General features: G+C 38.8%; 1 protein-coding gene across 3 annotated transcripts in view; it reads left to right on the top strand.

Moving 5' to 3' along the window:
- The window catches only part of LOC136864280 (isocitrate dehydrogenase [NAD] subunit gamma, mitochondrial), a 319092-nt gene that overhangs the window by 116449 nt on the left and 174675 nt on the right, over window positions 1-27968 (top strand). For all 3 annotated transcript variants that reach the window (XM_067141053.2, XM_067141054.2, XM_067141055.2), the window contains exon 5: window positions 18165-18355. In XM_067141053.2, the coding sequence (XP_066997154.1) occupies window positions 18165-18355 (191 nt within the window). The remainder of the gene's footprint in view (window positions 1-18164; window positions 18356-27968) is intronic.

Consider the following 27968-nt stretch of genomic DNA (forward strand, 5'->3'; position numbering starts at 1 on the left):
TCATGTTGTCATAGCAAAACGAATATGCAACGAAGAAATGAATCCGAAGAGATAAGCATTATTTACTGCATTAAATATTAGTTTATTTACATGTTAAGCGATATGTAGTAGTAATAATAATAACAACAACAAACGTGTGCAATAAGGAAAAAGGAAATAAATACAAGTAAATATAAATATAATTTACAACATTTAGAGCCATTCCATGGTCACTGAATTACAAAGCAGGGGTATGAATAAACAAACATAATAAACATGAATACTAATATTTAAAAAGCAAAAAGCAAAGTCATCTCCGTACAAACCATGAAAGCCATTGGAAAGGGGGAAGGTGAAGGCTTCCACTATCCATGACGTTGGCACTTGGTGGGGTGGGGTGGAGTGGTTAGCTCAACGCATGACCGCCTTTGCCCCCAATAGTTAACTGGTACTCATTTATCATACGCAAAACATTCCTTCCAAATTACGTTAAACCTCTGTCACTCATTATTATTATTATTATTAATAAATTGCAAATGGGAAATACCCCGGTGGCAACGGTCACTTACAGTAATGTGATAATAAAGTTAACATAATTACCCAACTACAACAAACAAACAAACAACAAGAGTACAAGAAGCAGATATATGGAAGGAAAATATAACAAGAATTACTGCTAGTTTAATATTCTAAATCGAGCAACATCATATACAAATTCACACACAACTTAAGTATTTACAGTGCTTAACAATTTGGCTTACAATATTATAGGTTGACCTTACTACTAGCTTAACATTATAAGTGATAATAAAGTGAAGTTAAACCGTAATTACCCTACAACAACAACAACAACATTACAACAAGCAAGAAATACTACTAATTAAACTTTCTAAATCCAGTGTCATTATATACATATTCACACACAACTTAAGTATTTCCAGTACTTAACACTACAAATTACAATACTATAGATTGAACTTACTACTAGCTTAACACTACAAGTGATAATAAAGTTAAATCATACTACCCAACAACTACAACAACTCAAGTACAAAAAGGAATTCCATGGAAAAAAATATTACAAGAAATACTACTAGTCATTCTAAATCCAGCATCATGTACAGTTTCATACATAATTTAATTATTTCCAATACTTAATACTATGGCTTACAAAACTATAGATTGAGCTTACTACTAGCTTAACGTTACAAGTGATGATAAAATAAAGTTAAAAACATTGTTAATTAACCAAGAACAACAACAATTACAAAAACATGAGTACAGCAAGCACTTCCCTGGAAAGAGAAAACCACAAGAAAAAGCCTCCCAGTTTCACAATCGAAACCAAGCAGAAAATCACAAATTCAGTGCCCGTAATTTACAACTTTTACTTTTCATTTTACACAAATGGTCTTCTTAAATGACTTGATACCAGAAGGGAATCTATCAAAGACTGCCGCAGGTAATTTATTCCAATCCCTTATGGTCCTGTTGACGAAGGAAAACTTGCCCACATCCGTATGCTGGTTTCTGGCCCTAATTTTATGCTTATGATAATTTCTCGATAAGTATGAGGGAGGTTAGATAGATAGATAAAGAATGGGTGAACCCTGCCTTCGCAGGGCTCCACACGTAGGTCTGTGAAGACCCTTTGTGTCCCTTAAACGGGTTTGCCTAGTCCAGACCTAGTGCTCCTATAAAGGATACCAGTGCCCGGATGTTGGCATTCCTGATGTCTTCCAGGCTCACGAAATGTGAGCCAAGGTATCGATGTCTAGTGCTTGCAAGAGCCTCACACTGACATAACACATGCGCGGAGGTCTCCTCCTCCCTACCGCATCTTCTACACATCGGATCCTGACTGATTTTCATGATGTGTAGGTGTCTCTGTAAGGTATTGTGGCCTGTCAACAGTCCAACTACCATTCGCATTCTGGTCCTATTCAAATTTATCAGGACCTTTTTATAACTTTGGCTAGGCCCTTTGATATGTTCACGTGCCTGCCTTGCTATAGTTAACCTCTTCCAAATGTCTAAGTGAGACTGGTTTGTCCACTGGGATATTACCAGTTTCACGCTTCGGAGTGACACTCCCAGGAAGGGCTCTGGTCCTATAAAAGGACCTTTTGAGCCTTGTTTCGCTAGTTTGTCAGCTTCTTCATTTCCACTGATACCTGTGTGCCCAGGGACCCGTAATAGGGTAACTGAGCTAAATTCACACAGCTGATCTAACATCCTTTGGCATTCCCATACCATTTTTGATGTTGTTTTAACTGCACATAGTGCTTTTAACGCTTCCTGGCTATCGCTGCAAATAGTGATACAATGAGGGAGGTCATAACCTATTCCTAATACAACTCCAAGCAGCCCTTCCCGTATAGCTCTTATAAAGACCACACAGGCGAGCTCTAGTTCTTCTAGATTCAAGACTTTCCCAATTAATGGTATTCCTTCTATTCCCAGTTACGAAACGCATCGCTCTTCTTTGAACTTTCTCTAGGGAATTTATTAAACCAACATGCAGATCCATATTCGAGAATGGGTCTTACAACGTATTTATAAGGTTTATTTAAACCTACTAGGGTGGTGAGCACATAAATAAGAATTCAATGAAAGTATTTTCCTTCTGGACCTTCATGCCAGACAGATTTTTTTTTTTAAACAAATTTTTTTTCACTATAATATGATTTATCTATAGAGCAAAACCGCTATGCAGTGTGCGTATCATAGCAATCGAGATGGAATTGGTAATGTACTATGTATCTGTAGAGCCTATATACGACTTTTTACAATTACTTCTAAAGTGAATTTCAGCTGTGTGACAACGCTGAAAAGACTATGGACTTAGAGATTGGCATTCCTGAAGAGGGTTTTCTACACTTTCCCATTTTCACACATTGATTCAAGAGTCTGTATTGACTTGTGACAAAACCACTGTATTCTTCCGAAAACCACTGATAGGGACAGGTTTGGTTGTGATCCACCGAAAACAAATTATAATGACCGGTTAGGTAGTGATCCATCGAAAACCACTGATTGTCGCAGGGTTAGGTTAGGTTTGACAGGATTTGTAATTGAGCGACTGTTGTCATTGAAAAAACTGTCGTGACGACTGAAGGCAATAAACATAAAACTGAATCCATTGGTCTACAAAGTTTTCATTCAGTAGATACGCTAGGAACTGGCGAACCAAAACCGTACATACAAAGTTTACAGGAATCAACAAAACAGGATATTAATTCGTGGTACTCATTGTTCTTTAAAGAGAAGAAATATCCTGTCAACAATAGCTGCAGTGAACATGCTTTTTCACTATTATTGTCTGGCCCCATGGCTAAATGGTTAGCGTGCTGGCCTTTGGTCACAGGGTGTGGGTTTGATTCTCGACAGGGTGGGGAATTTGAACCACCGTTGGTTAATTTCTCTGGCACGGGGGCTGGGTGTATGTCGTCTTCATCAACATTTCACTATTATTGTGTAAAATAGAAACTTACTAGTTTTGACAAGTACAGTATGTTCAACAGCGACTCCTGAATGATGACGGGCACGATGTCCAACCTCACTAATCTATGTTCCAGACTATTTCTACTTAAAAAATTGTATTTGTCCTTTAATGTGATTTTGCAATTTTTGCTGAATATTTATGTGGCTGAAATGAAGGTGGATAAGCTACATGGTCTCCTTTATATAGGAAGAATGTATCGTGGAAATTAACTCAATTTCGGTTTCATGTACATTACAGTTTCTCTAAGATATATTGATAGTAATTCAGTCATGTACGACGACGATGTATTTCATGGTAAAGACAGCTGCCTCTGTGGATCAGTGGTAGAGTGACGGCCTCCGAATCCCAATATAGCGGGTTCAAACCCAGCAGAGGTAGTCGGATTTTTGAAGGGCAGAAAAAAGTCCATTCGACACTAGAGTATAACGGAACGTCAAAATTGACGAGCAGACAGCCAGATGGCGTCAACTTGAAATGTCTGCACATGGTAGCTGAGGCCATACGATTATTATTATTATTATTATTATTATTATTATTGTTATTATGGTAAAGACGAATTACTTTGCAATGCTATCTATCTTAATGGTAATGTACTATGTACCTCTACTAGTGTAGGCTACTGAGTGCTTGATTCGAAGCAGTGTATCGATTCATTCAGTGTCCGAGTGAATCGATTCACAGGAACGGCAAGCTCACGGCACACAAATCATGCACAATCACGGCTCAGTGAGCCACACGACACACACGGCTCCTTATAGGCACACTGGACACTGGCGGGGAGTCGAGCTTTCGCTGCAGCGAGCCACAGTGAATCATGGCACACTGAAAGAATCGTACGCAGTCATGGATCAGTGAGACACAACACACACATGGTTCATTATCGGTACACTGGACATTGGCGGGGAGCCGAACTTCCTCTGAAGCAATACATACAGAGTCATGGTACACTGAAAAAATCGTATGCTATAATGGACTCTCGAGCTCAGCTCATTTGAAAATAATACCTATTCGCATCCACTGTCCTCTTCTTACAGGGAGTTTTAAACAATACATGGATTTATTTGCAGTGTTAAAAAGATAGAACACAATTCCAAAGTACCTAGGTTGTAAGTAGGTAGTCAATTAGGTTATTCTAATTACTGTATTAGTTTAATCAATCAGTATCTTTATAACTAGTTGACGTTCGACAATTACTTAAACTCAGCTCTCTAGCCTCCACACCTGGCTGAGTGGCTCAAACGGTCGAGGCGCTGGCCTTCTGAACCCAACTTGGCAGGGCCGAGCTCAGTGCGGTGGTATTTGAAGGTGCTCAGCCTCATGTCAGTAGATTTACTGACACATAAAAGAGCTCCTGCAGGACTAAATTCCAGCACCTCGACGTCTCAAAAAAAACCTAAAAGTTGATAGTGGGACATAAAGCCAATAACATTATTATTTAGCCTACCCTATGACTATGAGTCATGCTCATGACCACTCGAAATTGTCTGTTTTATATTTGGAAGAACCACTCGGTATTCTCTTAGTTTGTATGTCGCATCATTGCACAATACTTCAATAATCGAATCACGAGGTTACCGATGTACGTGGACAGTGAGTATGTAAGTAGACTGATGCAATAGATTAAATAAATGATGTTTAATCAGAAAACCAGTGGGCTACTGTACATCTCCTGTAGCCTATACAAAATATGACGATTTTAAAAAAGCCTCTGCTGATAGAAAAAGACATTTTCAAAGATGACCGAGTTAGCTGGCCGTGCGTTTAGGGTCGCGTAGCTATGAGCTTGCATTCGGGGAATGGTGGGTTCAAATCTTACCGTCGGCAGCCGTTAAAATGGTTTTTGGTGGTTTCCCATTTTCACACCAGACACATGCTTGTGCTGTACCTTAATTAAGACCACGGCCGCTTCCTTCCCACTTCTAGCCCTTTCCTATCTCTTCTATCCTCTTTGTCGCCATAAGACCTATCTGTGTTGGTGCGACGTAAAGCAAATTGATTTATATTTAATATGTGGGCTACTTATTGTGGACACAGGTATTTTTATATGTAATTCTCTCTATATATATACAGTATACGTGAGTTGTGACTTTCAGAGAACTGTGGAAAACCATTAGATAGTGTATAAAATTTAAGTTATGTCAGTATTTTAACAGGCGTACAATGTTTACATCGTGTATTGGTGACAGAGTGCTGTCTCCCTCTCTCTCTCTCTCCCCCCCTTGCCCGCTCCTCATCACATTGCGCCACAGCAGTTCTAGATAATTCCACTCCGATTGGACACTGATCCCCACCTGCTCATCTATACCGCCCTGTAACTTGTAGATACACAATTCCCACAATTTTGAAATGTAACTTCGTTATATCAGAAAGGACGGGGCAATCAGAAATGTATTATTTCCCAGCAAAGTTATAACATTCTTAATCTCATGGAATGGCTCTTACAATGGTACAGCTAACTCCTCGGCTTCTCTTCTTTCTTCTTCTTCTTCTTCTTCTTCTTCATCTTCCTCCTCCGATTCACTGCTTCCATGATGAATGACTAGTTCCTCCACTTCAGGAAGACCTCTCACCTCATTATTGTAGAACTCGACAATCTTCTTCTCAGTGTGTTTTACTTCATTTCTCCACATCTCTGCTGTCACCTATAAGATATATTGAAGTATCACAACCTGACAAGTATATTATAAACTCCACTTGCATATATCCAATAAATAACATTTCCACTTGGCCTACCTGATCAAGAGATTCTTTCCACACAGCTGTAGCTCTGTCCAATCCGTGACCAGGTCTTGAAGCCACTGTTTTGTTATAATACTGTTTTGCCACAGACCATACAAATTCGATGGCATTGAAAAATGAGTGGTATGGAGGAAGTCGTAAGACAGTATGGCCTTCACTGTGCAGCATCTCGTCAACAATGTACCTGGTTTTAAAGAAACAGAGAAATATTGTTATGCATACATGAAAGTCAAATACACGAGTGTAAACAACATTATCTAAACTTATGTTTACGTGCTTCTGTACCTCTTTAAGTGACTTCGATTCATATTACACAACCTTTGCAGCTCATCTTTTGTGGCATTTTCTGGTGGAGAAACTCCATTCTGCCTTAACCATGACTGTAAATTAAAGGAAAAATAAAAATTAATTTCTGTAACATCATTAAACATCATTCAGTAGAAGGAAATATTCAATTAAGTATAATTACCACTAATTGATCCTTCCTCCATTTCGTTGTTGGTTGATGCTCAACAAGCTTACAGTGATATGGTGCATTATCCATTACAATAACACAGGGTCCTATATTTCTTAATCCTATGATTAATTGCGTCTTCACCCACATCTGAAATTTCTCGCTGTTCATAGCACCATGGTAATCCTGATTTCTCTTCAAGTTTGTAGCAAATATCAAATCAGCACCTGTAAGAATTTTAAGTTTTAGTATGAAGTTATTTGTTCTAAAAAAAGTATAGGCCTATTAATAAAAAATGTGATTTCTGTTGAATGATACAAAAAGCTGTCTGATTTTAAGTAAAACCAACTACTGTGTAGCAAAGTCACCTGATGATGAAGTCAATTAATTACTACTTACACTACTTTATCGTAACATCTCTCATGAATGTATCTCCATTAGTAGGCCTATATCTGGATTAGAAGTCCACGATCACTTGCATAAAAGATATAAGTATAAACACCCATTTCAATACCTTAGAACAAATGTAATTGCTGCGAACACTGAACCTATATCAGGCAGTAAGAAATAAGAAGCTTGGAAGGTGTTCAACAGTCAGGTATCAAGCACTGATTCAGGTGGAGATTGTCGAATGCAGAATAAACATAATAAATAGGCCTACAATACAAGTAATTTACTGATACAAATATCCAGTAATATTATATGAAAATACACTGAGTAAGTTTTGATTGAAATACCTCTCTAAGGTTAATCATTGGCCTAAAGTGAATACCTGCAAGTCTTTTTAATAACAGTGGAGAAGTCAAAATCAAAAACCACGTACAGAGCTCAATGAGCGGTAAGTTATAATGCCACTTCCGACCTAGTGCCAGTCAATTTCAATCAATCAGTCACCACTGATCTGCACTTAGGACAGAAGATGTAGTTTCAGGGATAGGCCTAGTATTTTCTTCAATAATTGCAAAGAATTTGGAAATTTATTGAACATCTCCCTTGGTAAATTATTCCAATCCCTAACTCCCTTCTAAAAAAAAAAACAAATATTTGCCCCACTTTTCATCAACTTTATCACTGTACTGTGATCTTACCTACTTTTAAAATACCACTGAAACGTATTCGTCTACCAATGTCATTCCACACCACCTATCCACCGACAGCTCGGAATATACCACTTAGTCCAGCAACTTGTCTCCTTTCACCCAAGTCTTCCCAGCCCAAACCCGACAAATTTTTTGTAACGCTACTCTTTTGTCAGAAATCACCCACAACAAATCGTGCTTCTGTCTTTTGAACTTTTCCAATTCTCAAACCAAGTAATCCCAGCGAGGGTCTCATACACCGGAACTGTACTTAAGTTGGGGTCTTATCAGAGACTTATGTGCACCCCCCCCCCCCTGCATCCGTACTACAAACCCTAAATACCCTCATAACTATGTAAAGAGAGATCACCTCACTACAATAAAATGAAGTAAAATAAAGTAAGAGCATACCAGGTACAAAGCCATCCTTCGTTCCAGCATGAACAATAACCAGTCTTCCTCCCTCAGACACAGGTCGACGAATTACTCCTTGAACATCATGTCCAGATTTGTGTGGTTTATTCCAGGAGTATGTGGGTGACCCTGAAAGACAAATGCACAATTGAAACCAAAGACACCTGATGAAGATAAATTATTCCAAGATTTTTTTAATATAAAATGTAATATATAACATATATATTCACCATTCATAAAAATCCAAGTCTCATCCAAGAAAACAACAGGTTTTGGTTTCTCACTGTCCTTATTACGCATGTATTCCCTCAGAAAACAGGATCTCTTAAAACAAATGTCTTCATTTTCTCTAACATACGCATAGGGATCACCTTTACTCCACACAAACCCCATGGCCTTCAAAATTCTTCTTAATGATGTTTCGGAGCCCTTGTACAAATAAGTGTCATAATTTGCTTTCATGTGGTCGAAAACCTTTCTTACAGTTACGACTTCTCCTGTGGGAAGAAAAAAGAGAGTTACAAGGGACTCAAAAGAGCTGTATGACAATACATGCACAAAACATTTCTGGGAGCTTATCTCACCTGCGTGCCAATTTCTATAAATAATGTTGCAATAGATTCCTTATGAAGTCACCTTACCTTTATGTAATTTATCATAAATAAACCTTGCTATCGCTTCCTTAGAAAAACTGTCTATGCCGGTCACTGGATGTTCACGCTTTCGGCGTTTACCTGGTGTAGAAAATTCAACTCCCTTCTTGAAATTTCCTATTACTTTTCGGACTAAACCGAAACTACACTGTAAGAATACACACACAGAAATATATTACATACACATATACCGTAAGTCAACATGAATACACAAAGGTTAAGTCTACGAACCGTATCGAAGTCGACACAAGACATGGTACCGGTATAGGCCTAGGCCTACATGATCAGGTTAGGTTAGGTTAGGTTCAGAATGAAATACTGCTCCTTTTCAACTGATTGTCATTATGCCAGAAACTTATCATAGAAACAAGATAAAAACGAACACTTACCCCAGTTAATAATGAAACTCTTGCCATTAGCTTCGTATCACTACGACTGATACCTTCTTCGTCGTCTTCCTGTTTCAATTGCTCGTAGCAATGTACAAGCATTTCTTGACCTGAAGCTTGTAAAGGACGTAACCTTGGTTTCCTTTTCGGAGGAGTTTTTGCAGATTTTTCTTCCTTCTTAGACATCCCAATCGAATTCTGTTCGTATAAGTATGGGACGAAATAGGAACGTAATTAATAAAATGATGTGCTCATCATTTCACACAAACTATGTTATTAAATGCATTATCCGAACATGCCACAATTCTACTTACCTGGTATTAGCCAAATAGATTTACAATCCCACAGAAAAAGAAAATATGCTTTAAATATTCTCGCAAATGTATCGCTAGTGACTTTAGAGGCAATGCGGTGGCAACACACAATTCACGCTAGAACAGTGACTGAACGTTGCCAACGTGCCAGATTAACGGTAACAGTAAGACGTCGTATCGGCAAGTAGGGTCCCTAAACTGTATGGTTACCGATACTGAAAAAGACCCAACAGCAAGAAAAGTCACTATAAATCAATACCTTAATATTACAGGGGAGAAAGGGTAAGGTTGCACCCTTAGTGTACGTCCTTACACGGAGAGGACTATACTCCTCTTACCCTCCATAACAGAGTCCATTATTCTCCTAGCTAACCTATCCTCCTCCATTCGTCTCACATGACCCCACCACCGAAGCCGGTTTATGCATACAGCTTCATTCACTGAGTTTCCTAACTTAGCCTTTATCTCCTCATTCAGAGTACCCTCCTGCCATTGTTCCTACCTGTTTGTACCCGCAATCATTCTCGCTACTTTCATGTCTGTCACTTCTAACTTATGAATAATATATCATGAGCCCACCCAGCTTTCGCTCCCGTAAAGCAAAGTTGGTCTGAAAACAGACCGATGTAAAGATAGTTTCGTCTGAGAGCTCACTTCCTTCTTACAGAACACTGCACCGGGCGAGTTGACCATGCGGTTAGGGTCGTGCAGCTGTGAGCTTGCGTCCAGAAGATAGTGGGTTCAAATCCCACTGTCAGCAGCCCTGAAGATGGTTTTCCATGGTTTCCCATTTTCACACCAAGCAAATGCTGGGGCTGTACCTCAATTAAGGCCACGGCCGCTTCCTTCCCACACCTACGCCTTTCCTCTCCCGTTGTCGCCATAAGACCTATCTGTGTCGGTGCGACGTAAAGAAAAAAAAAACACTGTTGATCGTAACTGCAAGCTCACTGCATTAGCTTTACTGCACCTTGATTCAATCTCACTTATTATATTACCATCCTGGGAGACCACACAACCTAAATACTTAAAATTATCTACCTGTTCCAGCTTTGTATCACCAATCTGACATTCAATTCTGTTGAATTTTTTACCTACTGACATCAATTTAGTTTTCGAGAGGCTAATTTTCATACCATACTCATTGCACCTATTTTCAAGTTCCAAGATATTAGACTGTAGGTTTTCAGCACAATCTGCCATTAAGACCAAGTCGTCAGCATAGGCTAGACAGCTTACTACATTTTCACTTAACTGAATCCCTCCCTTCTATTTTATACCTTTCAGCAGATGATCCATGTAAAGTACGAACAGCAGAGGTGAAAGATTACAGCCTTGTCTAACTCCTGTAAGTACCCTGAACCAAGAACTCATTCTACCATCAATTCTCACTGAAGCCCAATTGTCAACATAAATGCCTTTGATTGATTTTAATAATCTGCCCTTAAATCCATAGTCTCCCAGTATGGCGAACATCTTTTCCCTCGGTACACTGACATATGCTTTCTCTAGATCTATGAAACATAAACACAACTATCTATTCCTCTCGTAACATTTTTCAGTTACCTCGCACATACTGAAAATCTGATCCTGACAGCCCCTCTGTGGTCTGAAACCACAGTGGTTTTCATCTAACTTCCTCTCAACCACTGATCGCACCCTCCCTTCCAAGATGCCAGTGAATACTTTGCCTGGTATATTAATCAATGAGATACCTCGATAGTTGTTGCAATCCTTCCTGTTCCCTAGCTTATATATAGGTGCAATTACTGCTTTTGTCCAATCTGAAGGTACATTACCAATACTCCGTGTTAATCTTACTACTCTATGAAGCCATTTCATCCCTGCCTTCCCACTATACTTCAACATTTTAGGTCTAATTTTGTCTGTTCCTGCTGCTTTATGATAATGAAGTTTATTTACCATCCTTTCCACTTCCTCAAGCGTAATTTAACCAACATAATTTTCTTCCTCCCCATGAGCTTGGTTGTTCAAGGCACCACCAGGAAGATTTCATTTTATATTGAGAAGATTTCCAAAATATTTCCTCCACCTGTCCAGTGATTCCCTGGGATCTATTATGTGTTCACCTGAATTCCCCAAAACACTGTTCATTACTTTTTTTCCCTCCCTTCCTAAGATTCTTTATTACTGTCCAGAAAGGTTTCCCTGCTGCCTGACCTAGCCTTTCCAGGTTATTACCAAAATCTTCCCACGACTTCTTTTTGGGTTCAACAACTATTTGTTTCGCTCTGTTTCTTTCATCTGTGTACAATTCCTTGTCAGCATCAGCCGTTGTTTCTAGCCACTTCTGATAAGTCTTCTTTTTACGTTTACATGCTGCTCTCACTTCATCATTCCACCAAGATGTTCGTTTTTTCCTGTCTTTACACACAGTCGTTCCTAGGCATTCCCTTGCTGTTTCTACTACAGCATCCCTGTATGCCACCCATTCTCTTTCTATATCCTGAACCTGCTTACTGTCCAGTGTTCGAAACTTCTTACTAACCATATCCATGTACTTCTAATTCCTCATCCTGGATATTTTCTACCCTTATTCGTTTGCAGACACATTACACTTTCTCTACCCTAGGCCTAGAGATACTTAATTCACTACGGATCATATAGTGGCATGTATCATTGAAAAATCCCCGAAAAGCCCATACATTCCTAACAGACTTCCTGAATTTAAGTCAGTTAAGATATAGTCTATTATGGACCTCGTACCCTAGCCTCCCATTTGTAGCGGTGAATAGCCTTATGCTTGAAGAATGTATTCGTAACTGTTAAACGCATACTAGCACAGAAGTCCAGCAAACGCTTCCCATTCCCATTAGCTTCCATATCTTCCCCACATTTACCAATCACCCTTTCGTATCCTTCAGTTTTATTTCCAACTCTTGCATTGAATTCGTCCATTAGCACTATACTATCCTTGCTGTTGACTCTGACTACGATGTCACTCAATGCTTCATAAAACTTGTCAACTTCATCCTCATCTGCACCCTCACGTGGTGAATACACTGAGAAAATTCTCGTCCTAATTCCTCAAACCTACCCACATTATTTGCTCATTTACTTGCCTAACAGAAACTATGTTGCATGCAATAGTATTCCTGATAAACATCCCTACCCCAAACTCTGCCCTTCCTTTTTTAACACCCATCAAGTACACTCTATAATCTCCTATCTCTTCCTCATTATCTCCCCTTACTCGAATATCACTTACTCCTAGTAAATGCAGTTGCATCCTCTTTGCTGACTCAGCCAGTTCTACTTTCTTTTTTCCATAAGCCCCATTAATATTGATAGCTCCCCATCGAATTCCATTTTGTTCGCAAAGTTCTTTCTAAGGAGTCCCTCGCCTGTCAAATGAGAGTGGGACTCCGTTACTCCCATAGGTCCAAGGCTTGCTTAAAATGTTCTGAGCTCGGTGAAAACATGAAGCAGGATGCTAGCCTACTTACACTTAGTCCAAGTGAGGATCTCTCCTCTAACGGGTTAGGGATCCCAGTGGATTGTGTAGTCCTGCTGGCCGCCTGAGCTTAAGGAGGGCCACGACTCAGAATATGTCTGAGATGCCCACTCCCATTCCATAGCAACTGGTATCCCGACTCTCGGGACCACTTACTAGGCCACTCAGCTGTTGCCCGTGGTTCACGAACTAGGACGTGACTACAGTAACCCACACCATAAACCACCTACACCATGAACCACTTCTTTATTCATAATCAGCATCACCAAATTAAGCAATAACCACAACAAAAAGTTTGTAAAATTTTTATACGTAGTTTTGTTTTCATGATGAATAACCCCAGTGAAATCTCTGGAATGGAACAGCTTAAGTGACCCTCATTTGTCTTCAGGTCTATAAATGGCATGTTCAAAATATAGATGTTCTAATATTGATAACCTGGTGTCAGAAAAGCATGCCCAAGCTTCTTTTCAGAAAAAGTGACATGCACAGGTCTACTGCACTCAGTTATTAAAATCATTGTTCCATACACCATATTTGCAATTTAAGGGAAATGAAATTTAAATAGTTCATTAGGAATGTGTTTTCTTAGCTACAAATTACATCATATATATCAAGTACATTAGTTAACAAATAGCTGTGTAAAATTTCATACCCCATTGAAAATTTTCACTTTCCCTTAAGCCTTTAATTTACTACTCATGTGGCCCCCCCAAAAATTCTACAGATTTGCAATTGACCCTTCAAAAATCTGAGTTTGAGACTGCTAAGTAGAAGAAGGTGAGAGATAAGTTGCTGACATCCTTTAGGATTTGTCAGTGTCTTGTCTAGAACAGGAGGCTCACATGGTGTACATCCTTCATGTGACCATTGTCTACATACTCTGTACAATAGAAACACTGCCTCAGCAGGCATGTAATTTCCTGGAAAGGCACATTTCACTCTCGCTTTCCAAGAGTACAGCTTCTTTCAAATTTGCTCTGCAGACTGTGGCCATTACCCATTGACATGAGATCGTTAAGAGGTTCCACACATCACTGGGTTGCCAGACACAGCCACTTTAAACCAAAATCACAACATATTTGTCCCAAGGAAGTTACCTATGTTGTTGGGTCCTCATAGCTGTAAGCTTTGCATTGAGGAAATTGTGGGTTAAAACCTCCACCATTGGCAGCTCTGAAGATTTTTTTTTTTTTTTTTTTTTTTTCCATTTTCACACTACCCAGGACTGTATCTTAATTAAGGCCATGGCCACTTATTCCCAGTCCTTGCCCTTTTTGATCCTATCATTGCCGATAACCTATCTAAGTTACTGCAACATTGATCCAATAGCAAATAATATATTTCTGTGATTCAACCCATTTTTGTTGTGATGCAGCATATCATAGGCTTAGAACCACTATACATAGATCAGGGAGAACACGTGCCTAATCATTTCATTAATAATGCATAGTAAATCTGTCCTACCAAGCAAGTTGGCTGTGTGGTTAGGGGCGCGCAGCTGTGAGCTTGCAGTCAGGAGGTCGTGGGTTCGAACCCCACTGACGACAGCCCTGAAGATGGTTTTCTGTGGTTTCCCATTTTTACACCAGACAAATGCTGGGGCTGTACCTCAAATAAGGCCACAGCTGCTTCCCTCCCATTCCTAGCCCTTTCCTATCCCATCGTCGCCATAAGACCTATCTGTGTCTGTGCGACGTAAAGTAACTTGTAAATTAAAAATCTGGACATTATAAATTTTCCAGCTAACTCATTCTTGGTTGCCAGCGTTTCGCCCTCGTGTGCTAGGGTGGGCTCATCAGTTGGTACCTAGCACACCTACCAATACGCTGGCTAGTGCATACCGTGGAGGCCACTGCGTAGGCTAACTGGAGCCACCGGCAGTGCCAATGCACTGAGAGACTTTGTCTCATTACCAAAAATTGATGCCTGCTTGGCCATCAGATGATATAGATGTTGATTCCCATAGGGAATCTGAAATATTTGTCCTGAATGAGTAAATTTATAATACCAATATAAATGGTCCATTATTGGACATTATAAATTTTCCAGCTAACTCATTCTTGGTTGCCAGCGTTTCGCCCTCATGTGCTAGGGTGGGCTCATCAGTTGGTACCTAGCACACCTACCAATACGCTGGCTAGTGCATACCGTGGAGGCCACTGCGTAGGCTAACTGGAGCCACCGGCAGTGCCAATGCACTGAGAGACTTTGTCTCATTACCAAAAATTGATGCCTGCTTGGCCATCAGATGATATAGATGTTGATTCCCATAGTGAATCTGAAATACCAATATAAATGGTACTCATTCAGGACAAACATTTCAGATTCCCTATGGGAATCAACATCTATATCATCTGATGGCCAAGCAGGCATCAATTTTTGGTAATGAGACAAAGTCTCTCAGTGCATTGGCACTGCCGGTGGCTCCAGTTAGCCTACGCAGTGGCCTCCACGGTATGCACTAGCCAGCGTATTGGTAGGTGTGCTAGGTACCAACTGATGAGCCCACCCTAGCACACGAGGGCGAAACGCTGGCAACCAAGAATGAGTTAGCTGGAAAATTTATAATGTCCAATAATGGACCATTTATATTGGTATTATAAATTTACTCATTCAGGACAAATATTTCAGATTCCCTATGGGAATCAACATCTATATCATCTGATGGCCAAGCAGGCATCAATTTTTGGTAATGAGACAAAGTCTCTCAGTGCATTGGCACTGCCGGTGGCTCCAGTTAGCCTACGCAGTGGCCTCCACGGTATGCACTAGCCAGCGTATTGGTAGGTGTGCTAGGTACCAACTGATGAGCCCACCCTAGCACACGAGGGCGAAACGCTGGCAACCAAGAATGAGTTAGCTGGAAAATTTATAATGTCCAATAATGGACCATTTATATTGGTATTATAAATTTACTCATTCAGGACAAATATTTCAGATTCCCTATGGGAATCAACATCTATATCAATTAAAAATCTGTCCTCTGAGATGGAGTTTTTTATGAACAGCAGAATATGCATTTTAATGTTCTTTCTCAGTTACATATGAGGTGCCTAGTATCAAACATGGACAAAGGCCATTTTGTTAATTTTTCAGTAGAGCCACATTTTTGTTTCTCTGTTGAACCCCAGTTACATGTGTGAAAATTTTTGTGTGTCATATTTCTAGCCCTATGAACAAGAAAATCATGGTCGACACTTAGGAATTTCAGTCTAAGTCAATGTAAAACACGTTCAAATATGACGATGTCCATTTCTGAAACCGAGATTGGCTTTTGTCCATTTTTGATACAAACATCCATGTAATTGTCCACTTTTGAAACGAACTATCCCAATATTTGGAAAAAAAGTTGCAGGATGACACAGAAGTAAACTTCCATTTTAAAATAAATATAATTAAAATATGAAAGAAATAAGGCTATTCTTATATTTTGTTAACATTTTTAACATTCATTTCAGTTCTTGCTTCACTGTATTTCTGGGCAAAAAACCTCTGGTTCACCACAAGGGTCTTCAAAACAATCACATTCATAAATAATCATTAACAGCTTGTTCATTTTCACTACAAATGTTCATATTGATGACTTCGACATACCACTTAAGAGAGGCATTCCTTTTCAAACTTTTCCGAAGTGCTTTCCTAGTAATTTGTCAACATCTTTAAGTTTCTGTGACCGGGCGAGTTGGCCGTGCGCGTAGAGGCGCGCGGCTGTGAGCTTGCATCTGGGAGATAGGGGGTTCAAATCCCACTGTCGGCAGCCCTGAAGATGGTCTTCCCTGGTTTCCCATTTTCACACCAGGCAAATGCTGGGGCTGTACCTTAATTAAGGCCACGGCCGCTTCCTTCCAACTCCTAGGCCATTCCTATCCCATCGTCGCCATAAGACCTATCTGTGTCGGTGCGACGTAAAGCCCCTAGCAAAAAAAAATTAAAATAAAATAAGTTTCTGTGGGTTTACATTCATGCCAATATCAGTAGGTAAAGGATTCATTAACATTAGACTTACCTGTCATGCTTTTGTGATCTTCCGCTCAATACCTGTTTCCAAATAGTAACCTACCTCACCTTTAATTACAACATTGCCTCTTCTGGTGCTCCTGAGTACAATTCTTTTACACTGTGAAATCTTGAAATGAAGTTGACGAGCAGATTTCAGATAAATCTGTGCTTGTTCTTTCCAATTCAGTGGTTCTTAGGTTTGTCCAATCACTTTCACTGTGCCGTACATTTTGAACACCTCAAGGTATTCATCAGGACTTACTATGGTCGTCATCTTTTTAAGGTCTTTCTCAGTGAGTCAAAAAATCCTATCTGGAGGCAAGAGTGTCCAGTAACTGGAACTACCAGTTGTTACTTGTCAACAGAGGGTGGTGCATACGTTGTAAGCCACTTTGCACATATCGCCAACATATTAATGTTCTTATTTTGGCCGGTGCAGCCATCAACAATCAACATGACTGAAGTGAAGCCTTGTAAATCATTAGATTGTAACTCATTGACAACCGCTGATGCTATTTTGTTTGATTTCTTTCCCTCATTCTCCAGCCACGTATAAACAGACACCTTGTCAGGGCGCAGTTTGCTTTGAGATGTGCCTGTTACAACAGACAGATTGTAACAGTAGAGTTGTCTGGAATAATAAGCCGACTGATCACTTAATTTTGGCAAAACGAGGTTCTTTTGGCAATCATAGGACATTAAAAAAAAGTCCTCCTCTTTTTTCCTTAAGATGTCGATAAAAATTCTCTGGTCGCCATGACAGTTTGATGTCACTTGTAGCAATACGATTGGCTGAAACGGTCATGTCCGGTTTTTATATAAACTACGTTTGGAGGTGTCCGATTATGAAAGAAACTGCATATTTCTATGTTAAAAATTACGTACAAATATTCGTTTATGAAAGACACAGACCACTAATTCATAGAGAGCATTAAAAATGCCATAAGGATCAATCCTTAACTCATTTTTGATATAGGTGGCGCATGTCCATGTTTGATATTAGGCACCTCATATATTAAGATAAAGAAATATAGGTAATTAAAATGTAATCCATGTATCTCAGCCACTTTCAAAGAATGATTGATCGTAGCATGCATATTCAAATAATGTAATTCAATGTCTACTGGATAGAAATATTTAGAATCTTTTGTTATTCCTTAGGTAACATTGAAACCGGAAGTATGAGTCGAGGTGTGATTTCTCGTAATGTGGCCTTGAGGAATGAACTGGACTTATATGTAAACGTTCTAAACTGCAAGTCTTATCCTGGGGTCCCTGCTAGGCAGAAGGATATTGATATTGTCATTATTCGACAAAACACAGAGGGTGAATATGCCATGTTGGAACATGAGGTAAGTGGTAGGCCTACATTTTGTAATAATGTTTTTAGAGGAATTTTAGAGCTTGTAGAACATACTATTTGAATGCACTTGCCCTGAAATACCTGGTCATTTTCTTATTCTCAGTTGTTTTTTTAGACACTGTAGAATGAACTGCTATGACCTGTAGAATGTTTAATATTCATGCAGATATTTAGTGCCTTCATGACAAGTTTGCTGAAAATAATATTTGGTTATCTTAAATATTGAAAGTGAGAAATTTGTTGAGGTTTGTTTTCTATATTGAGGAATGAACTGGACTTGTATGTACTTGATGATGCTTGTTGTTTTAAGGGGCCTAATATCGAAGGTCATCAGCCCCTTGTATGTACTTGTATGTAAATGTTCTAAACTGCAAATCTTATCCTGGGGTCCCTGCTGGGTCAAAGGATACTAATATCGTCTATCATCGTGTAGTGATGTGCACCATAAATATTACTTTCTACAATGCTAATATCCATTACATTGTGACGATAACAATAACAAGGACTTATACCAACTTCCACTTCTGTCTTTTAGTTTGCCATGTGTGTAGCAATCCCACTCCTCTCAACTTTGGTGGGGTTTTAAAATCTTTGTCGTTTGTCTTACTGACATGTGTATTGAGACTTCCACACAGTTCAAAGAAATTAGGGGAACATGTATTTGAACGTACGCCATGCTCCACAAAACAATACCTCACACCCAGGTATATTGCCAACTAAACCTTTATTCTTTACCGTTGAAGTATACAAAAGAACATTGCTGGATTCGCGTTCATTTTCAGAACACAAACGGAAATGTCCAAATATGGGCGAAGACAAAGTGATAAGTCCTCCAGGGTGGATTTTTACCACAGTTGGAGAGCTTCAGAATGGTGTATGTCCTTTACGAGCATTTATCACAGCTTGGCACCTACGTGGCGTGCTCCGTATAAGTCGACAGAGGTCACGTTGCGATATCAAGTCCCATTCTTCAACGAGAGCCTGTTCGAGGTCGTGGAGAGTCTGTGGTGGAACAGGATGCCCATGAACACTTCTGTCAAGCCTATCCCACATATGCTCTATGGGATTATGGTCGGGACTCACTGCTGGTCATTCCATCTCTTGAATGTCCAGTTCTCGCAAGATAGCTCTGATGATGTGCGCTACACGAGCCCTGGCATTGTCCATCACGCTGTGTCGGTCTCGTCTGTGAACAACACAAGTCTCCATTGGCGAAGTTGCCAGTTGACATGGGTACGGGCAAACAGAAGGCGAGCTGCGCGATGTTGCCGCGTTAATCGGGCACTCGAACAGGACGTCTGAGTCGTGAGGACACTTCTCTTAACCTGTTCCTTACTGTCTGGTCAGTCACCGTGACTTCAGTGACCTTCCTTAGGTCTTGTTGCAGTTTTCTGGCAGTTGCTGAACGATGCTGCAACGCACATATGGTCAGATATCGATCATTCTGTGGGGTTGTCGTGCGTCCACGACCTTGTCCAACCCTCCTTGTGAACTGGCCTGTCTCATTGTAGTGATTCCACAAGCGTTGAATAACTGACGGAGAGACATTGAACTCCACAGCAACATGACGAAAAGTCCATCCTTCCTGGATCAAAGTGACGGACATTGCGACTTGGACCTCGTTAAGATGTCTAATGGGATGTGCTAGTTTACATACAACGTGCTCAAATGACCGCAGTAGTCTGTATACCTCATGACGACACACGGACGCACTGCTATGTACTTTATTTTGAGGGGTCACCTGACAGTTTAATGCATGGCTACGCCTACAGATGGAGTATAACTTCGATTTGACATACCCTCAGTAGCTAACAAGGTATGCTGTATGACCATTGGAACCCCATCTGCCAAATTAACGTTCACATACCAGACGTTACAAAACATGTTCCACTGATTTTTTTAATACTGTGTATTTATACTACTTTTTAAAAACTTAATATTGCTTTGTTTTCATTTCAAACCTGAGGCTGAGCTATTGTTTTGAGTTCCTGTGGGCAACTTTGGTCTAGGGTTGCCAACTTTTTTCTTTATTTTGTGGAAATATAGGAGATTTTGACATGACCTAATGAATATTGTCAATTCCTTTAAAAAAAGTTATTCACACACACTAGCTTAGTAAATGTAAAACATAATCACAAATGCTCTAATTTAAATCCATGTTTATTTTCACCTTTGGCAGTGGCCCATTCTTTAATTACTATTTCCATGTGTGAGCATAACTAATGCTGGCATGTGCTCTTACTGAACCCTCTAGGAGTCGCTTCTGTTTTTGAAACGTTAGTATACACACAGGATTTTGTCAACACCCCAGGTTCTGTTTCGTTCTGTACCATGAATAATCATTGCTTTTTATCAAAAGTGGTTATATTACAGTTAGGAAAGGTATCTACACTATAGCTGAATTCTAATTTTCTACTTTGTGGAACAAATTTTTCAAATAAATCAATGAAATGAAAAAATGAACAAAATTTTCATACTTTCGAACATAGGTGGGCAATGAGAGAGCCTGCTCCTCGAGTTAATTGCATGAACCCGGGAAGATTGAGAGCAGCTGACTTCTAATAATTTGTGCTGTAAAGACTACATGGCAACATGGAGTCAAGGTGCGAGCAAGGCCACAACAATGTACCTGGTTTAGTATATTATGATTATGCAGTATTGTTGTAGAGTGCAGTACGTGGTGTAGTTAAGATGGCTAGTCAAAGCAATGCAGTAGAGCGGCGTTTTATTGTACAGTTCAACTTGGGTTGTGAGTGTGATTACTTGTTCACTAAAATTGGAAGAGGAGCATGATGTTTGCTATGTGGCAAGATATTAGGCATTTAAAAAAAAAAGTTCTGTTCAGAATGTCACTACAGAACATTTCACTTCAAACCAATATGGAATTGTAGAGGGGGAAATGCCACTTAATCTTCTCAATCCATGCAAGGAAGGAACTAAAGTAGAGGCATGTATTACAATGTTGTACCTACTGAGCCCTTATTCAGTGCTCAGCCAATTAATATGACAAATTTATGAATAAATTCCAAATACATTGAAATGATAGCCCTCATAATTTGCTGTTTCATTCTGTAGCAAACGTAACTTGACTGGATGCTCATGGCGTCGGCTGCCTGGGAGGAATATTAGGCAAAGCTCTTTGTGTTGTGAGAGAAAAGGAGTGCAGCCATTGGTTTCAAGCCGCTACGACCTCGACAGAGTTATATTTGAGACCAGGGATAAACCCGGCAGAACAATAGAAATTTAATGGATGCAATTTTAGATGCCCAGCTTAAAGCTAGAGTGGGCATAACCTAAGCTGATTGGTGCATGCCTTGAGTGTCTAAATTTTGAAGTGAACAAAATAGATGGACAAAATAACCCAATGAAATTATAGCATCATTCTGATATTTAAAGGTGATTGGACAAGTGGGACTTGGAGCGCCGAACAAGGATGAGAAAACAAGAGACTGTGAATTAATAAATATTGCAACACTAGGTAAGATAAGGCCTAATTGTGTCTATTGTGTCCGGTCTATGGGTGTATGTAAGTCTTTATGTCTTACGTTGTGTACCAAGCAAGTGGCCTCGTGGTTTGGGTCACGTAACTATCAGCTTGCATTCAGGAGATAGTGGGTTCGAACCCCACTGTCGGCAGCCCTGAACATAGTTTTCGTTGGTTTCCCATATTCACACCAGGCATGTGCTGAGGCTGTTCCTTAATTAAGGCCACAGTCGCTTCCTTCCCACTCCTAACCTTTCCTATCCCATTGTCGCTATGAGACCTATCTGTTTGGTGCAACGTAAAGCAAATTGTAAAAAAAATAAAATAATAATAATCTTAACCCTTAAATGCACAGTTTATTATTTCCTTTTGCACCGTTTGGTTTATTAATGTTCCCGCGGTGATTTCCTCTATTGCGCCGCGTTGGAGCATTAATTAAATATACACCTATTTAAACATTGCTCCGGCTACGAAATTCACAACATCGAGTCAAGAATCATATCTAGACTCTGTATTATATCATTTACGAATAATTTACATGAAAACTGGAATATCATGTATGAACACGAGCAATAACAATATGGTGCATATTCGTTTCTCGGGGTAAATTACTTTCATTGTATTCCCATATACTCTAGATAAGTCGTAGGTTCCGTTGAAGAGTAGCTAGATGCTCAACCAGTCATTCAGTCTCCACACATTTAGGAAATTGCCTGATCAACGCTTAGTATTCGGCTTAAACAAATTCAATTGATCCATATATTATCTTATTACTACGTACTATAAGTTACTTTAGGAATAGAAACGCAATATTAATACTATATCTAGTTTATTAGCATGCTAATGTATTATAAAGTGGAATATCAATTCATCTATCGGCAATAAAGAAAAGAAAATCATACGAAGTTACAAAGATCATTCTTAAATTCTTGACTTCTGAGATAAACATAGTTGAAAATCTTTAAATTACCATTATATTTGTTTACCTTTACGTTAACCTTCAATAACATATCATATTTTCAGTATTTAAGTTGATTTATGGGGAAAAGTAGGAACCAAAACTTTATTCATCAAGGAGGAGTGGAATATCTTCCTGTTAATACTGTTTGGGATTGTCTTTGGGGCATCATTTAGGTTTTCATCTTTCTTTTCGGTCTATTTGTCTGAATTTATTTGGATACTTGTTTGGATTCTCACTTCTGACTCATCACGTCACGAGATAAGCATTACGTTGTTTAAATCTGGGTTCAAAAACACCAATGCAGTTATTAACATTCTTATCATAGCCAAAATTGTGTAAATTAAAACTGTACACCATCATATGTACATAATAAACCAAATATCCTTACTACAGAGTGCCATAGATATAATAGTAAATCAGTCTAACCTGCGAAAATCGTGCCACGAATTCCTAATCATATGCCAATATATTTACTTATTCTCAAATATCTCTTCGCTGTGCCAAGATTTTGTCAAAGAAAACTGTTCTTCATATTAGCGTTGATGCGCTGAACTTCAAATATATATATATGAGAGACTCCATTTTATTCTTGTATATTTATATTACGTAACGTATAACAAACAAGTAACCTATCAATACCTTCAGCTTGAAAGTCACTACGAAACATATTATGTTTGGCTCAAGTCATATACTCAACTTAACATGGCCTGAATCCTTCACTTGCAGTGCTAATCCTAATATAAATATTATATGTAACACAGGAATTCACAATTCAATCAGCTATTCCTTACTCATGCAACGAACAGAAAACATATCTCCTCATTCTAACTACATCTTGCCACATTAATATTCCATTTCCTTTATATATACCTCCATATTTAAAAACATATTCCTTTAACTCCATTTAAATAACCTCTGTGTTACGGTAGAAATACTTAATAGCCTGAATATTCTTTCACACACTGCAACTCCATAATATTTCAACATTTCCTTACAATACAATTATCGTACTGGCCATGACTGCAACTCATATTGACCTCAAATATTAGGTTACGTCTCGTATCTCGCATGCATTTTCTACAACCACAACTGGTTTAACGTTTCACAGTCTGCTCGTATGGATTGGCACTAAACATGCATAAATGCTCAATCTGATCTTGTTTCCATTAACCTAAAATTATCTCATAAGCACCATAGTTATACTGCAGAAATTGGCACATATCATCGGTTAATAATTGGCATTTATACTTTAGTATCCGTTCATTGGCACTAAATCTCTTACTTCTAGCACTCCTGCACACATACGAAATATTTTTCATCAACTAATTTCAAATTCAATACGATGCAACTCATAATACTTATCTCGTAACGGGATTTTGCTGCTGGATTTCTGCTGGCCTAGGACATCTTGGAACAGGCAGCCCTTGCAGTCCAAAGATTACGTCATCTGCGGCTCCGGCTGGGAATCTTGGCTTGAGCTATTTCATCTTGAGCGATCAATTCCCTCTGTTTAAGCTGACTCCATCTTGTCACCAGTTCTCATGAAATGATAAAACAACAAATACATGGTAGAATGCATATTTCACTGGTGAATAGTAGGTTACTCAATACGTATGAATTGTAACGTTCCAGATGTCACAGTGTAATTATGTTAATTTTATTATGTGTGATTAATTCAGGAATTTAACGTCATGATATTTATCTTGGTATGTAATTTTATTATAATTCATGTTTAATCATTTGCTCACTATCATTTCATTACTTTGTAACTATGACTTGTAAACGAGGGCTGAATATCCTAATATTCACTTAGATTCTTGCGACATTCGTTTAAATTTAACTTGCAGTAGATTTCCTCTATCTTGCCACATCACCGAGGAAGAAGGAAGGACAAATTTAGACATCAAATTCTGGGAAAAGCGAGCACGTGTTCAAGCGTTGTAACGACAGCTACCGTATTTCGACCAGAATAATTCAAACTGATCACCGCCTATATTTTCAAAGGAGCGTCATGTTGCCATGGATACTGAGTGAAAGGGCTAATAGAAGAACAGTTGATATCTTGGTTGGGACCCATCAACTCTAATATCTGGAGTGGGGAGAGACGTGTCAACTGATTGGACCACGTGTAGCGACCTGTAATTAGAGCCAGAGAAGGTTATAAAAGGGCGTGTTGGAGCTCTTGGCATCATTATTCTTCTGGATTCTGTAATCTTCTTGATTCTTCTATCTTGTATTTCGCTTAAGGTCTGATAACTTGTCTTATGGATGTTGTACCATAGTGGACTAGTGTGATAGTTTATCACTTCTACATTCATTACTTCGTTACCACAACGTGGTACTTAGGAATTTCTGAATGATGGGTGTATAGCCACTCTCATCAGGAAGTACGAACAGCTCTGTATTAGACCAGTTTATACCAGTCTAAGACAATAGGTAGTATTAAACTAGATAGAAATGAAACTTCAGTGCACATTTTCAGTAAAGTTGGAAGGATTATTGAGTATCCTCTCCACATAACCCAAGGAGGTTTTTCTAACTATGACTTAGGGCTCATCTCCAATATATGGGATAGAGCATAACAGGGAGTGATAGTTTCAAAGCCATCATCCAATTAGTTGTTGATGCAATTTGCAAGGCAGGAATGGTACTTACCTGCAGATGAAGATATCTCAAAGACGACCGGTGATGTTCCAGCTACAAGGATGGAAGCTTTCCAAGGACCAGCAGAACAAGACTACATGGTGAGCAAGCGAGTTAAAAATATTGCAAGTTTTCGCGAAGTAGAGTCATTCAACTTTTTGTTAAATTCATTTCCTATTTTAAATTCAGTTCTCGTTAAACCGTCGTCATTTATATTCAATATAATAAATAGTATTTTCCTAGTTTACTTTAATCAATCTGCCTTAATTAGCCTTTTGATTTCTAATTCTCCTGTTTAATGATTAGTGCACCCCTGTGATAAGAGTCCGTCCAAGCTTGATTATAAATTTTTATCTTTAAGTCATCAACTTAAAGATTGGCGCCCTTAGCTTGCATGGTTGCATTTCTCGTTCAATGATTGTTCTCCGAAAGGGGAAGTCACACAATTGCCTTGTGATTCTCGTATTGGTCGTAAATATCTTTCTTAATTTGATAATTTCTTTAACTCGGCCTACTTTTTGTTAAGTCTTTAGCGTAAACAGATATTGTTTCCCACTTGGAAACAATAAATTATGCCTTCCTTAGCATAAATTTGCCGCTATAATATTGATTTCGGCAATGTTCGACTCGGCTGTAGTCTCTTTTTGCTTCTGAATTTGGTTGTTGCAGTAATAAATATTCTCCTTCAAATCTTCGTTTTTCCTGCCGATATTTTGCAGAAAAAGTCCTCAACGATGTCTGTGTATTATTTTAATATTTAACGCTGCGCTAATCTTTTTCTTCTCCTTCAATAGGTTGTGCTGATCCTCTTCAACTCGTAACTTTTTTCAAGGTAGTCAAGAATCGGTTCCATTCAAATTTTTTTATGGTCCATCATTATTTAATCTTGAGACTCTATTCTTTGCGACCGGTCGATATCGATTTACTATATCTCTACTCTGTGCATTTGCACATTGCCTGAAGCTATCGTACGCCATATTTGTCCACTGTTTCCATGACATTTACGGCTGCTAATGTAACGTAATGGTACATTTTAAATATGGTTTTTCATTTCAAAAATAACAAATTGTTACCAGAAAAATATTTAAAATATTATTTTTCAAAATTAATCTATTGTTATTTATTTGGATCAGCCAAAATGTTAACAGTTTTGAATGTTTTACGCATCGATATATGCAAAGCTGCACTGTAGCTACTGCCAGACTTAAATCTAAGGGATGTCCTGGTTCACAAATTCTCTGAGGTAAACTACATATTATTATTTTTATCTTAACTGTGTAAAGCTTACAACCACTCCAACTGATTAGCTAGAAAAATCATAAAATGAAAGATTGTTCACTTTTTTAATACAATAGTGACTCCTAAGCAAGTTCATCTGCAAGGCAGAAGTAAATGGACACTTGTAAAATCATAAAGCAGATATAACAAGCAAGTATATTCTCCTTTGCATATATGCAATGCTTTGCATTTAAGGGTTAAGTCATGTCATTGTGGAGTTAGAGACCTTTGTCTTTGATTTAATAACTCAAGTCATATGCAGAAACTTTGACTTAAAGACATTGAGTATTATGGGAGTTAAATAACATTAAACTCGGGAGAAGAGAATTTAATTACGGAGGAGAACTACTGATTTTGTTAAGAGTACAGCTTTTATAAAGTATTTGTCGGTGAGACTGGTTAGTCGTCTATGAACAAACAGTTGATTTTGCTTAGACATTAGTAAGAAGGACAGAGGGGAAGGAGTTTGATATTTCCATACAAGTGGAACTTTGTAAATATTACAATGCTGTGGTACGCCAGTTACAGTTGCTGTGCAAGTTGGTCGTGAACTTGGGAGATAAACAGTTGACTGCCTGACTCATGTTATGTAAGTGAGATCTTGTTTGGGGAGATAAGGAGCTTTGCAGTACATGAAATTATCAGTGCCATGTGATCTAGGCAGTGTTCAACTGGAAAGAGACGCAAGAAAGAAGCCTTCAGCATGAGTGCTACCCTGGTGATATGTAGTCTCTAAAACAGTGGGGTAGCCTGAGGCGGAGCAGCAAACAACAACAAAAAAAAGTACTCAATTTAGATGATTTTATTGTGTGTGCACTCTACCTAATTGCCAAGGGGATAGGTTAACATTATAGCACAGTGTCATAGTTGTTTAGTTCAAATGTAGAGTCAATTTTCCAGTAAATTGTAAATATTGTACAGTAAATGATGACTATTGCATGGAGTCATTGTGTTTGTCATTTCATTTTTAAGCTGAGTTAGTGTGATTTTTATTTGTTTAATTCTCTTTGCTTGTTCTTCTCTTGTTTGTTATAGAGTTGCATCGTACATCTCGGGTATAAAGTAAATGTAAGGGAAAGTAATTAGAGTAGATTTTATTACCGTATTAAATTCAGTAACTTAGAGAAGGGACTTTTAAGGGCAAACATGAAGTCAGATTTTACCATGCATGTGTATAAGAGTGAGTGTGATAGATCCAGGGGATATCATGTTTGACGCCAGGTCCGGGCTGTCGAG

The sequence above is a fragment of the Anabrus simplex genome, chromosome 2 (assembly GCF_040414725.1).
Source record: "Anabrus simplex isolate iqAnaSimp1 chromosome 2, ASM4041472v1, whole genome shotgun sequence".
Classification (NCBI taxonomy): Eukaryota; Metazoa; Arthropoda; class Insecta; order Orthoptera; family Tettigoniidae; genus Anabrus; species Anabrus simplex.